We start from the raw sequence: 15,739 nt of genomic DNA, 5'->3' as shown, positions 1-15,739 counted from the left end.
CTAACAAATAATACAGATATTATACAATTAATCAATAATAGTGCCAATAATATGTAATATTAGTATTTATTATATTAGTTCCACAATTATCTTGATAGAGGGCGCTGCCACTGTTTTGGAGAGTCTGTTTTCGAGATCTGGCACTTTTGGTCGCTGGGACATTGACGATCTGGCACTTTTGGTCGCTGGGACTCAAAAGTCTGGCAACGCCATTGTACGAGCACCGCGTTGCCAGACTTTTCGGTCCCAGCGACCAAAAGTGCCAGATCTCGAAAACAGACTTCTCCAAAACAGTGGCAACGCCTCTATCTCACAACTCACCTTTAGGCAACACTCGCTGGACTTCTCCAAAACAGTGGCAGCGCCCTCTATCTCACAGCGCGCCTCCTTGCAGGTGTCCAGCAGGTTCGTGTCCATAATATAATTGTAGTTCGTTTGAATGGCCGCCCAGAGGTCGTCCTTGCCCGAGGAGCCCAGGCCCAAGGTGGCGCTGCTGTGGAGACTGGTGGAACTACACTGACTGTGGCCGCTGCCCCACGAATAACGGTGCATTTTATTGCTGCTCTGCGAGTTTTTCTGAAAAATAAACAAAAAGATATTGTTTTAAAATATTAAAACAGTTTATAGCCAAATGCAGGTAAAAATTCTAAATGGCAGCAAGCTTGCAGTATCTTGTCAATTCGCTCTGATCATGTAAAACTGTCACTTAAGCCATGAACTTTGACTCCGACAGTAACATATCTGGTTTATTTATACTTTCTTGATAAATAAGAAATAAATAGATAAATAAGAAAATGAAGTAATAAATAAGAAAATAAATATTTAAAGTTGCCACAAGGCGCATTAATAGTGCGTTAATTAATTATATAAAATAATTTATAAAGTTAAAGCGTAAGCCATGAACTTTGACTCTGACAGTAACATATATGCTCTTTTTGTAAATAAAAAAATTAATAAATAAAAAAATTAATAAATAAAAAAATTAATAAATAAAAAAATTAATAAATAAAAAAATTAATAAATAAAAAAATTAATAAATAAAAAAAAAATAAAAATAAAATAATGAAATAATTAAATTTAAAAAATAATAATGAAATAAATAAATTTAAAAAAAAATGAAATAAATAAATAAATAAAAAAAATAATGAAATAAATAAAAAAAAAATAATAATAATGAAATAAATAAATAAATAAACTGATGATTTTCAGTTTCTACCGTACTCTACCCAAGTCGAGGAAGTAAGTAGAAATGTATTTCCTAATCCAGCTGATTAAGTAATTATTTGAATATGGCATTAACCAATTCACAAATCAAAATAAAGCTACCAACAAAGTGACAAATAACAAAATACAAAAGGAAAAATTGCAAACATGACAAACAGGCACAAACTCAACAGAAGGAGAGGAGGGGGGAAACCGCTAAGAGTTGTTAATAAATAAGTAATTTGAGGCGGGCCAAATACGGCCGAAACAATATGCTTGGCCATCTTGGGAGTAGCCTCTCTCAGCCTCCGAATCGGATTTCGATTCCGATTCCGAAACTGGTTTTCAACGCTCCAAATTGCCAAGCGCGCGCAATTAATTAATGCACTCTGTAGTTTGGCCAAGAAAGTGGCAACTGACCAAGGAAATTCCTCATTTACACAGCGTAATCCCGAAAAGTAAACAAAATTGAATAAAAATGAAATTGAAATCGGAGCAATCATCGTATTGACAAATGAATCAAAGCTTGCTACTGCTGCTTTTTATTTGCTGATTTAAGTAATTGATTAAGTAAATAAGCCGCCGGGTCCAAATGACTCGCATTTCAGGCAAAAAAAAAACAAGAAAGAAAGCTAACTTTGGCCAGCCAAAGTTTGTATACCCTTGCAGGCAACAATTAAAATATATCATAACTAAGCCAAAAACGCATTAATTTCGATTCGGAAAGCAGTTTTGTGTTAGTTTTTACTAATTTAAAAAAACTGCATACCAAATTTAAGAATTTTAAGAAATCAAAATTTTTGGCCATTTTTGCTTATTTTAATGATGTAACTCCTTATCAAATTTCGCAAAAAATGGCCAAAAAATCGATTTCTTCCGGACATGTCTAGAAAGATTCGCATGTTCATGCTGATCAAGAATATATGTGGTTTATGGGGTCGGAAATGATTCCTTGACTTAGAAAAATATTATTTTGTATTATAAAATCGGATTTTTTATATTAAAAAAGTTCTTTATTTTTTTTTAATTAAAAATATCATAACTCGGCCAAAAGAGCATTAATTTTAAATCGGAAAACTGTTATGTGCAAGATTTTCTACAGTTAATAAATCTGCATACTTCATTAAAAAATTTTGAAAATTCAATTTTTTATCAAAATCAAAAATTTCAATGATGTAACCCCTTATAAAATTTTGCAAAAATGGCCAAAAAATCGATTTCTTCTTGACATATTTAGAAAGATTCCCCTGTTGATGCTGATCAAGAATATATATACTTTATAGGGTCGGAAACGTCTCCTTCACTGCGTTGCAAACTTCTGACTGAAATTATAATACCCTGCAAGGGTATAAAAAGAATAACAAACCCCTGCCCACAGAGTGACTAAGAAAAGTCTGCGCCAAAGTAAGCTGTAAAAGTATGCAGGCAGGCAGGCTGCGACACCTGGGGTAGGCCTTGAAAATCAGTATGCGGTCTTGTAAATTTCAACAGATTTTTATAGGGGGGATAAAGCCAGCAAATATCTAAATATATATGCACATATATCTCGATGGCTGTGAGAACGGGGCCACAACAACAATTTTGGTATTTAGATCTTGTGCTCTAGCCCCCGCTGATAAAATTTATTTGTAAGCCATTCGGACACACCCACTTCGGTCGAAGTAAATGTGCAAATTATCTTTGATTAGGCACTAAAGTGATGAATTTATTAATGAAACTATTAGTCGCTGTTTAGCATCAAAACTACACTGTTTTTCACTCGCTGCCTGCTGTTTCTTATTCGGGAATGTGGTCATTTTCCGTCCGAGTTGAGGAAGCATAGAGCATTATGCATTCTTCCTGTTTTTGGCATAAATTAGCAATTTGCGTTCGCTGCCAGTGGCGCCTGTGTAACCGTCGTAACTGTTACAGCTGGGTTGCAGCGACATGCTGATCGGCAAATTTATTAATAATTTATTAAAGCAATTTCCGTTGACACAAGAAATAACTGAAGAGCGAATTCTAACGGAGGCTTGTCATTTTAAGAGACCGAAAACTTGTTAGCGTGTGGAACGCAGGCTAGAGAAGAACAGGAATTTGCACACTAAAAAACTAAGCACAATCTTTGGACTTTGGAAATCATACGTAAACCTTTAAGTAAATTATTATGAAAACTCCTTACATTAAATTGTACAACTTCAATTTTCTATTCCTTTTTGTTTACTGAAGACTCCTGTCAAATAGCTAGTGACCGCCTTATACTCTGTACTGCTTTGAATTTTATCAATAATTTTTATGCGATGGTTTTTTAATTTATAACAAATATAAACATCCCAGAAAATTTAGTATTACAGAAAAAGAAGAAAGAAAAACTTGCTTAATTAAATTATCATTTCCAATTCGATTTTCGTATTGAATTATTAATTAGACCTGAAAGTGTACAGCTGTGTTCACGGAAATAGCAGTGCGACAGAGGAACAACTTCAAAACGTTTTTTTGTACATATTCCTTTTTGCAAGCTGATCTATTGCACATTGTTTTTGTAAAATGGAACATAAAGATAAGAATCGAGAAAAAATTCCGTTAGATTTGCTCTACTTTTATGTTTTATTGATATTTTTTCACATATGCAGCTCGTTTTGGCCGATCACTGAAATAGCAGTTTTTAATTTTCTTTCGCAAAAAGTGCCGAAATTTCTTTTAATTTTGTAAAAAATTACTTTAATTAAGGTCGTTATTATAGTTTATACTATAATACACCTTTACAACGCAAAAAAAATTATTTTAGTGGGCGCAGGACCTCACTGCTCCATGAGAGAAAGATATCAGATAATTTAGCCTAGAAAGAAGGGGAAAACATGTAAAGAGTCTCCAAATCTTTCAAATTGTTCTTTTAAAATAGTTTATAAGTCATAAAATATGAACCGAACCCAAAAAAAACGGGGTACGATTCGCAAAACCCCAATTGTACAGGCTCGACGCGTACTTCGCTTCAGCAAAGCTCGTCCTTTTGCATCCTCTAGGGATATATGAGCGGGAATTGGCATGGGAATCAGTCATGGGACCATTCGCCGGGGACTTATTAAATAAATTTTAGATTCGCGAAGTCCATGGAAAATGTCACTGCTTGGTTATAGGCATATCAAGGCCAGATTGGAGTTCGCCAATAGCCCCTTGAACTGCCACTTTTCAAATGGCGTAATATCCTTTGGACAAATGACTCCAAACTGGTTTTATTTGGTGGAATAGGACAAGACAATATGTCCGTCGACCCCCAAATAGATAGTACCCCCCAAACCATACGCTGAAGACAGTAAAACACGGTGGCCTAAAAATCATGGTATGGGTATACTTTTCATACAACGTTTTAGGTCCCGTAAATATGATCGGTGGGATCAAAGACCATTATGTTTACGTCTAAATATTAAAAACTGTCTTGCAGCCGTATCCTGAGGAAAATATGCCATTAATTTGGACATTTCAGCAGTACAGTGACCCTAATCATACCATCAAGGTAGCCAAGGAGTGGGTTCTTAATGAAAAAGTGGATGCAATGCCATGGCCTGCACAGTCCCCGGATATAAATCCGATCGAAAACTTATGGGGGACATCAAGGGCTACTTATTAAAGAAGTTTCCGACTTCTAAGATGCAGCTTTGGCAATTTGTGCAGGAGGAATGAGGCCATATTCCCCTCAAGCATTGCTAAGACTTGGTGGACTCCATGCCACCCAGGTATGAGGCTATGATAGCTTCTAAAGGCTATTTAACAAAATATTAGATCATAGTCAATTGGAATTTAAGAAGAAATAGGTTTCTTATACGAAATTTTTAAATTTATGAAGAATTTTAGTTTTTCACTGCTATTTCAATGATCGGCATAATATAGACCTTTTTTGTTGTTATTAGCTATATCTTCTAAAAGGTTTATGTTACCTAAATTAAATGATTGTGGTATTGTTAATAATTAAATATACTAAGCTTTTATGAAAAAAAAATTTATGAAAATAGTGTTTGTAACAGGATTTTCCGATCTTAAACGTGCAGGTCGTTGGGCACTGCTATTTCCGTGAACACAGCTGTATATTCCCGCTGACTTGCTTATTTATATGATCAATTGCTAAATTTATGCACACGCACATACATTCTCCTCGGAGATTTGTACCTGCTGTACCTGCTCTCCCCAGATTCTCCCATTCCATTTGCCACTTTTGGATTTCACTCACCTTGAGGCTGTTGTAGGGACGCTCCAAATGGAGCTTGGCCTGGATGACGTCACGTCGCTCCTGCTGCTCCTCGTTCGAGGCCTGCAGTGATGTCATGGACTGCGATTGTTTTATCGAGTCGTTACCAACACTGGCGTTGCCGAATTTTAACTGTCCGCCGCTGCTAGTGGCTGTAGCAGCTTGACTTCCGTTTCCTGTTCCTGTTCCTCCTGTTTCGCTTGCATTTGCATTTCCACGCGATCCTCGTCGCTTTTTCTTTAGGGAACTACTCCGGCTACTGCTGGCCGATTTAGTTGTTAGCCCCATCGCCCTGTTTGGAGGCGTCGCTGGCACGGCAAAGATGCCGTCAAATTTCAAGGGTTTCGTTGTAGTAGTTGTGGCTTCGGTGGGGCTAGACGACGACTCCAGTTCCAGCCCCGATCCTTCAATTCCACCTCGTATCATGGCCGCTTTTTCAGTCTCTTGGTTGCTTGTTGTCATTGCTTTTTCAGCTCTCTTTTCTGATTCTGGGATTCCCCTTTCGATTTCCTGCTGCACTTCCATTGTTCTTCTCCAACTTTATTTGGTGGCTATTTTCAGGTGCATGTATACATATATCGCTTATTTGGAGAGCCAGTTATGTTAATTTGGGGTGGAGGAGCTCAGGCCCGAAATTTGCATGTCTGCGTGGTTTCCTCTCATTTCCATTTGCATTGTTTCCGTTCCGTTGCCGGCGTTCCGCTCTTTTGACAATGACCTTCAGGTGGTGTCCCTTTCGATTTCCGTTCGTTTTTATGCAAAATACTTGTTTCGTTATTTTGATAAAAGAAAAAATTAAATTAATTCCACTGAAACGAAACAAACGAGAGAGAGAAGGGGGAAATTTGCACATTAGTTGAAAGGAAATCAAACAAATTAGGAGGAAAAATAGGTGGGCCGATTTGAAATGATGATTATTATTATGATCGGAGAGGAGGAGGGAGGAACCACCTCATGGGGCGACTGCAGCATAATTAGCCTTGCTGCATTTATTCGTTTCTCATTTTCCTTCCACTAATGATGGGTATTATTACTATAGGCAAAAAGCCATTAAGAAGATGAAAGCGAATCGCACGGCGATCGCCTCTAATATGGATTCATTTCCTACAAGCATTTCTTTGACTGACAGGTGTTTTTAACGGAGAACTGTACATTACTATTTACCTGGAAAATATTTCTGATCAGTATTAGAGCCATTTCTGCCTGACTTGGGTAGGAAATATAAAGTCAATTATATTTATATTTATATTTGTATAATATTCTTTAAAGTTATTACTTTGAAGTATTTACTGTTTCTGTTCTGTCTCCCCTCTTCTTCTACTGAAGAAACTCTTAATGTTGTACGCCTCATAATTTTCTTTTAATTAATTTCTGCTACTTACTCACATTATCTCAAGGTACTCCGCAATTTTATTTATTATATCTGTACATTTTCGCCCACCATCTCGGGTCGTAACAACAACCCTGATACTTGTCAGATGTTGCAACACACACTTGCGGTGATGAAAGAACCCCCTCTATCGCAGTCCCCCCCTCCAGCATTTGCATAATTAAGTCTCCTAAAGAACCCAAGTGCAGTGCATATCAGACCCTAGAATCTCATATCTCATATCACACCCACAACAACCAGGTAACCAAGCAAACAAAGCAAGACTCTAAACTGTAAACTGTAAACGACAATTAAAAGCAACCGTAACCGGCAGACAGCTAACTACATAATGGCATAGGCTAACGAGAGGAGCGAGGGGGAAAATTACAATAATTACCAATGCAAATATTACTTAATTTCATAGCTCTGGTCAACGACTCCCAGATACAGCAGCATTATAAACAATGAACGCGATTCTAATCGTGGCGCAATCAAATTTTCATACGAAATTAGTCGTGAAAAACACTTGTGGGCCATATTCGTATGCAAATTTACCGGCGGGCACCTAGCTCACCTCGGTTGAGCGAAGTGGGGAGAGTGCAGAGTGAAGTTTACAAATAAACAGAGGCGATTGGAGGCGGTGGGACTTGTCCAACTCCTAAATTGGCCTGCAAGCGTTCATTTAGCAAGAGATCCGACAGAGATCCGGGGTTAGTGGGGAATTATGAATGATGAAATGGAGAACACCAGGTGGGAGGTGGAAGGAAATTAAAACCCTGAGCTTTGGTCTATGCAATAATAAATATAATTGATTATTTGATCAAATTTTAAGCAAAGTACAGCACGGAAATGAATCATTTAAGTGACTAGTAAGACCAAGCTTTCAAGTTTTCATTTACTACTTAGAGTCTTTAATTTCCTCTTAGATTTGGCAACTTCTAATTTCTTAAATATATTTTACTTTTAAGAAATATTTTTATGGCGCTGTCTCAGAGAGACATTACTTGCATAATTAAGTGATGAATGGTGCAGAGAGGTCGCAATGCTTTTATGTGCTGACCATTAAATCCAATGTACGTTTGCTTTATGACTCACGGCTTGGCTGTTTTCCCCTTTTATGCAAATTTTAGCACACGATCTGCATGGAAAATGGGATTCGCAGCTGCACTGGGACGGCAGTTAAAAAAGGCGCTAAAAAAGTTAAGGAAGACACGCGGACTGGCACTTGCCAGGCCTCGGTCGCCTTTTCCAACCAATTCATTTGGGGAAATTGAGAATTTCCACCAGTTTTGCATTGGCATTAACATTCAGGTTTATAGGTTTGGTAGTAAAAAGATAGATTTCCGCCTGGAAATTGCAAGATTATACGTTATTGGAGAGAGAAATTCCTATATTGGAATGTTTAGAATGCAGATTCTTTCTTAGCTTAAAAAGTAATCCTAATCAAGCAATTAGTGTTTATGTTTACACAATATTACACAATAAAAACCGTAATAAAAAGATATGCAAATTAATGTTTCCCCATTATGCATTAACCAAATATTTAACACTTTCAACTGCGCTGCTGCCTGACAATATCTTACTTTTGGGCCTCAACGGTTTTCTTTTCAATCCACCTGTTGAACTCGGTTGCGTAAGACACCTGTAAACATTCGGTAATAAAGTCAAAGTTTTTAAAGAAAAGCAGTGTCAAAGCGAAACCAAAACCGAGACCCCCGTCAAAACTTGGTCCCCACGTGTGGCGCACATAGTTTTGGCCCCAAATTTTGTTTACCACAAACCAAATGCCGCAAAGACCCTAGAGATCGCAGACCCCCAGAGTAGAAGAAGAAGCCACAGCAAAGGCCATTAATAGGCACAAAGAAGAGACACAAAGATGAAGATGAAGATGGAGACGAGGGAGACGTCTAAAAAGAGGGCTAAAAATATACAAATATTTGCGTAGACCAAGTGGTTTCGAGGCCCAAGATCCGATAAAGGGGTCCCGAGATCATCGCGGGTTCCACATTGTCTATGCCAGGCACGAAGTTTTCGAGAAGCTCGTAAATCTAGCCGGTCTGCGTTGTTATTCATAGCCATAAAATACAATAGAATCAATTTCTGGAGACGTCACAATCGCCTGTTTTGGTTAAGCAAACTTTCGATTTTCATTAGGCTTTAAGCCATTATCTTTTAACGTAAATCAAGGTTGTCTGTGAGTTAATACAAATATTAAAAAATCCAAGAGGAAAATGTAAATAAAAAACTCTGATAAATATGTTAAATATTTGTATAATATGAAGTCAACTACAAAAACTTTCAATTAGTAAGTTCATTCCTTAAAGCTTCTTCATACAAACCCTCTTCAATCCCAACTTAATTTCCCTTTAAGATCGGAAACAAAACTTTCATTGTTCCGATTTTCAGCAAAATCATTTAATTTCCCTTCCCTTTTGATCTTCACTCACTTCCGTTTTACACTTTATTTACTCTACTTTCGGTTCCGAAACAAGAACATAGAACTCCCGAAACCCACCGGATGTGAGAACTCACTAAATATCACAATCTATTCTCACGCTGGAAAACTCAGGGGCCAATTAAGGCAAATCAAGTGCAAACAATTGGGCTTCCAATTACTTTGTTTGGTTTCTTCCGATGAACTCTAGTCGGGCCTAGATTAGATAGAGGCGATACGCGACACTCGAGTGGCCCGAAATGAAATCAATTATAGGAGTATATATAAATACTGCATTATCTGGGGCCAAGATAAGACCCACTAGTTCGTATAGACTAGGGCCATAATTTAGTCATCAGCTGGCTTTGGGTGTGAAGTCATGAGTAAGAATGCTGATAAGATCGCTTTTAGAGGTGGCAAATCAAGGTACAAATTTAAGTGAATTGGTGTACAATTAAAAAATCATTTTTAGAAAATAATTTTATAATACGATCAGTGCTTATGAACTTTCATCTGTAACAGCAAGAGCTTGAGCCCCCTGGCAGACCATGAGTCGACGCCAGAAACGGATAATCGAAGACCCAGACCGAGACAATCGACATTCCGCAGACCAAAGCGTAAATAAAATATGGTTTATATCGCACCAAGCTTGATGCTTGCGATCACAGACAGAGCTATATTGTTCATAAACATATATCTGTGTATATATCTTTACGAGCCAGTCTGCAAACCACTTCTCGCTGAATTCTTCCAAGAATCACGTTGGAATGACCAGCGTTTGCCACACATTTGGCCATTCAGGGCCCAGTTGACCAGGCTAAGAGCCATGATTGGACGGGGAGAGACCCCCAAAGGCAGGCAACTTGCCATAAATTGACAATTGCCAAAGACAGTTGTAGCAGCAGCAGCGACAACAGCAGCAACAACAAATGCAACAGCAATAGCTGCAACAGCTGCTGTTGCAGCAGCAGCAACACCTAATGAATTGTTAACTGCTTGGACCCATTAAAGAGCGGGTGCACACAGAGATAAGAAAAGTAAATTTTAAAATAAATTATAAATTATATAATTACCATTATATTATGAATAAATGAAAAAAATATTGTATACGATTTTGTAGGCCTCACCAATTCGTCTATAAAAAAAACATCATTAGTTAACATAGAGACTTACAAACCCTATAAGAAATAATTCATAAACACCTTTAAAATTAAAAATAATGCCTTGCACGATTATTTATGGTGATATTTTACTTAGATTTGGCAAGAAATATAATTATAAAAATATCGATATATATAGATTTTAAGTCCCTAGAATGCTCATATTCCAACACTTTTAAATTAAAGCTGTTTTTACTAAGTAACGCTCATTTTACCCTTGGAGTATTACTATTTTTGTGAGTGTACTCTGCTTTTTGAGCTAGAAAGAGAAAACAAGATAGCGACACTTTTGGCACACGTGAATGTTGGCCAAGTGGCCAAATAATCGCCTCCAATCTGGCGACAATAACAATAACCATATTGACTTGTAACCAAAGGCTAAAAAATATTTTCACAGTATATCGATCGGGGGGGAATTCGGAAAAGCTGGAGGGGCCAAGGTATTGGAGCAAACCGCAGCACGCCAACCGCAAAACACAACAAAAACAAAAAACACAGAAAACAATCACAACATGTGGTTCAGTGCAACCCAGTTTAATTTAGGAGGGGAAAAGGGGTCCGTGGGCACCCCGAGACAATGAATTGTTTAATTTGTTGTGGTCGTGTCGGGCTTTGACAAACTTTTATCGGTCGACACATGAGATATGTCTCGGCAAGGGAGATCGGGAGATTCTGATAGCCATTGATCTCTAGATATGTTATGCCTTCATTTTTTTCATTGTTAGTAATTTAATGATAAATTTATTAGTTGGTATTTTATTTTATTATTGGCGGGCGGGAGGCTTTGAGATTTCTGCCTCGAAACGGGACAACTCGTCCTCGATGTTGCGGCGCTTCGAGCCTATTCCAAGGGTAAAACCGATTTTCTGCGCTTAAAAAATTCACAAATTAAACAAATTTTCACACAAAACGCTGTTGACAACAGCTTCTTTGATAGAGGTGTGCGCGTTACAGCGCGGACAGCTGCGATAGTTGCGACACATCGATATTTGGGAACTTGAAACTTCGATATAATATCGGCGATGTGTTATTGACGTTTTTCCAGCTCTAGTAAGTCGCTGTTTTCAACGATTTAATACATAATATTAAAATTAAAAGTCATTGGAAAACCCCCTAGCTGTGATAGCAACAAGTATCCCGAGCAAGTGTAGTGCAGCAAAAAGCAATAATCTCCTTGTAGACACACGGTCACGGCGCACAGGCAAGGCTCCCACACCCACACAGGCACACAAACGAAAGTTGCAGAGACAACAATTCCAAAAAGCCCCGAAAACCAGAGTTATTCCTCTGCCTAACTGAAAGCCCTACAAACCCCGAAGATGCCACCAAAGGAGCGCAACATAGCCGTTATGGGCTACCGATCTGTGGATGAGTTTTGCGACAAAGTCAAAGCCAATAAACATACAGTACGTACCATACCTCATCCACTCCGTGGGTCAGTCAGCAGCTTGTGTTGTTGTTGTTGCTGCTGGCACTTATAATTGCGTAGTATTTTGACAACAGCAACAACAACGAATTCTGCGAACTGCGAACAATCCCGTGTAATAATAACAACTGCGCCTTTATCTTCACTTGCAGGCAAATCGTTGCTCAGCATACAGTTCGTGGAAGGGCAGTTTGTCGACTCCTATGACCCCACCATCGAGAACAGTGAGTACAGCCTCAGTGCAAGTGCTGCTCTGGCCGGGATTTCCCAGAAAGAAACTGCGACCCAATTACTGGCAGATTCGATTATAAGCTTCCTGCGTTTTCCGTTCACAGCATTTAGCACACACACAAAGGTCAACTCGCAGGAGTACACGGTAAAGCTCATCGACACGGCCGGCCAGACGAGTACAGCATATTCCCGGTGCAATACAGCATGGATTTCCACGGCTACGTGCTGGTCTACTCGAAAACCAGCCAAAAATCTTTTGGAGTGGTCAAGATTATATACGAGAAGCTACTGGATGTGATAGGCAAGAAATAGTGCGTCTCACAAGACGTCTTAATTGAAGGTTTTGATCACTTTGATCCTCTTCCCCTGCAGTGTACCTGTGGTGCTGGTGGGCAACAAAACCGACTTGCACCGACTCTGTTGGCGAATTTAATAAATAAAGAAATATATTAAGTACTAGACCCTTTCATAAATTTCCTTTTCGCCAAAATCCATATTTCCTTTTCTTTTTTTATGACACTTTTGTAATCTTTGATCTCTCTTATGCAACCCCCAAGACCACCACAATTCCAGGGTATACAACATCCACTAACTTGGGAAACATTTGTCCGAATGTCGCACTGAAAAATGAAAACATTGCAAATTCCTTCGCCTTTGCCATGAACCTCTCCTGACTTTATCACCTTCTCTTCACGGGAAATGAAAATATGTGTAAAAAAAAAAAATAAAAATAAATGCACATAAAACAAATACAGCAAATAAAAGGAAAAAGGCAACTCCAAGCAGAGTGCGACAGATGGCGACGTGGAACATGGATTCGAAATAAAGGCGGTGGACGCTGAGGACCAGACAATAGGAGACCCCACTTTTGTTTTGGTTGTATTTTATAGTTTGGTTGATTTTCGGCGCAAAAGCAATTAGAGAAGTGGTTCGCCACCAAAAGGAGTTGAGGAAAAAAAGAAGACAGAAAAAAAAAACCGAAAGTTATCGTGGCCCCCAAAAGTGTCGACAAATTTTTGGGGAACATGCTAACATTGTGTTGCCACCTCCCAACCACTGAACCACCCAGCACCGCCCTCTCTACCGATATGTAACCCGGTTTTAAGTACAGTCTTTCCTCATTTAACTTAACTTTGAATTGCTTTTAGTTTAATTTTTGATTCAGGAAAAACATCAAGACTATTCAAAATTAATTTTTAGGTATATGGTTACAAATGTTCCTCATCAGTTCCTTTTTTTAAAACCAAAATATTTCAGAAGTAGCCCCACTGTACCCCTTTTTCTGTCGCCAACAAAATTTGTCTACAACTTATAAACATTTTTTGGCTTTAATCCACCAACTTCCAGTGTCCCCCACAACACCCCTTCCCCATTGGCAGCATTCCTGAGCATATGATAAATGTTTCGTGTTTTTGTCCGCTTTTGCGGTTCGAACACGTTTTCCCCATGTTCTGCGATCCCCACACAGAAAAGGCCATCAAGCACAGAAAATAAAATTAACGAAAAGAAAAGATTAAGGAAAAACAAGTCCCGATTTGCCACGCCTTATGACTGACCCGCCAAAATGAATAAAAAATGAACAAAGTGAACCAACTGAACAGAGGCGGTAACTCTTTGGGGCGGTGACAGGTGGCGAGGCTGTAAATAACCCACAGTCACACCCCCAAAGTGGCTGATCAGCTATAGCAAATTAGGGGTTTTAAGTGGTACCAGAAAGCATAAATCCAGGGAACACAATTAGCAGCAGGAAAGCATAGAGATTTATGGAAATTATGTATTCTGATTTGTGGAGTAAACTGTGAAGTATTCACTTAGAGCTTAAAGGGGACTACGAAAGACTAAAAAGTATATAAATAAAGCAACCTATTTAATTTTCACTAAACAGCTTCGATTGTGCTCAGTAAATGAGACATTCAAGAACCCCAAGAAATCTTTTCTGAAAGCAAAATTTATTACCAACAAAAATTCCCCAATTTTCCCCTATTTCCTTGACTCTGACATTGACCCACTTCTACAGTTACAGTTCTACTTACAGTTTTCCCCCTTTTGAAGCCGTTTTCTTCAATTAAAACCAACTTAATGACTCAAGCCCAGACTCAATGCATTTCAACTCTCTTAATTAACCCATTATGCCACTGGGAATTAAGCACACTCACATGACAGCCACAGATTCGGAGATACGGATGGAAGCTGCTAATAAACCCATCTGCAGTATTTCACTCTCAGCAAAGTTAATTATCTGAAAATTACTCACATAATCGAGTGCGAAAAGCGCGCAAATTTTTGGGAAAGTCGAGACTCATTGGACAATCAGTGATTCCGCTCGTCCATTCGAATCCATTCAATTTACTTTCGGAGCTGAAACGAGATAAGAGGAAAATAAAAGGGGATATAAATAAATGCGTGTTAAAACAAACAAGCTAAATGATGTAAAAATATTTTGAATTTGAATTCAAACGGAGCGGAAGCGGAATTTGACAAATGACACCAACAACAACGGCGGCGCACAGCAGAGTTGAAAATGTGGAAAATTGTTTACCAATGTTCGAGATTAGCACTTGGCAAAAAAGATTGCATAATACACCAGCCAAGAGAGAGAGAGAAAGCAGAAACTGAGGCATAAACCATCAACTTTTACCCGCCAACATTATTTGCCTTGATATCCTGGCAGGGGGTAACATCGTCAGTTTGATGGCACTTTCGAAACTAGCTTCCTTTATAAGGGTTTCATGGCTATTTTTTTGCCCTTTTGGCGCTAAAAACTGTAATTAAAAGCACGAATTTCCAATTAAAATTAGTGCTATCAAAGATCATTAATGTGTCTTAATTTTGACATAGATTTTCCTTAGTTAAAGTTAAATAATAAATAAATACTATTGTAATTAAAATCCCCAAACAACGGTATTTCGTACGTCGTTCTCTTATATTTTTCCACCTATTTCCCTGTCCTATTTGATGGCAACCGCAGACAACCTCGAAGCTGTCTCCAGTGATAAATCAGCACCGAGCTCCGAAAAAAAACCCCCCAAAAGGAAAAAAAAAAGCCAAATGATTCCCAACAAACAACTCCCACAAAACTTCAAAGTTGCACGACATTTTTTCGATGCAATTCGCTCGATTTTCTTTGTGGTTTTTTGACCGGGGGCGTCTCGCATAACAATTCATTATCATTAATTATATTTGCACTCAAATTGCACAAACGGAAAAGCGAGGAAAACTCGGAAAAACTCAAACAGCGACAACTCCCGACTCCCGAGCATGAAAAATTGAACAATGTCGATTAAATTGAAAACAATTTTACGCTGGAAAATTTCAATATTTCCCGTCATTCGCCGTTAGCCTAACAGCAAATCCAACTCTGTGCCGGCATTCCCGAACCCAAGCCTCGAAAAAAACCAAGACCAGAGAGGGGAAATATGGCTCATAAAGCATCGCAACATCAACATCGGCAACAACAATTTATTGGTCGCATTAACCTCCGCGAACTCTCTCACTTTTCTGGGCCGCCCAGGGGTTACAAGGGGGTTCCTCCAGGGGAGGCTCAATCGATGCGAGTTGTGAAAATATCATTTACAGGCAATTTGTGAAAAGCAACAACCAACGGCAGCAGTCCCAGCCAAAGCCAACTGCAAACTCTGCGAAATTTGCACGAACAAGAAGGAAAAAATCAAAATAAAAAAATTATAATATCCTG

The 15,739-nt window shown here is 38.5% G+C and overlaps 1 protein-coding gene and 1 pseudogene across 2 annotated transcripts in view; one reads left to right on the top strand and one right to left on the bottom strand.

Annotated features, from left to right (window-relative positions):
• klar (klarsicht) overlaps positions 1-15,739 on the bottom strand; it is a 123,108-nt gene that overhangs the window by 79,200 nt on the left and 28,169 nt on the right. For both annotated transcript variants that reach the window (XM_017180220.3, XM_017180309.3), the window contains exons 2-4: positions 14,300-14,403; positions 5,408-6,234; positions 322-576 (exon numbers count right to left, since the gene is read on the bottom strand). In XM_017180220.3, the coding sequence (XP_017035709.1) occupies positions 322-576; positions 5,408-5,950 (798 nt within the window). In that variant the 5' untranslated portion in view covers positions 5,951-6,234; positions 14,300-14,403. The remainder of the gene's footprint in view (positions 1-321; positions 577-5,407; positions 6,235-14,299; positions 14,404-15,739) is intronic.
• Positions 11,708-12,501, top strand: LOC108083787 (GTP-binding protein Rheb homolog; annotated as a pseudogene).

Source organism: Drosophila kikkawai, chromosome 3L (assembly GCF_030179895.1).
Source record: "Drosophila kikkawai strain 14028-0561.14 chromosome 3L, DkikHiC1v2, whole genome shotgun sequence".
In the NCBI taxonomy this organism is placed as follows: Eukaryota; Metazoa; Arthropoda; class Insecta; order Diptera; family Drosophilidae; genus Drosophila; species Drosophila kikkawai.
This window is presented reverse-complemented; position numbering and strand designations above follow the sequence as displayed.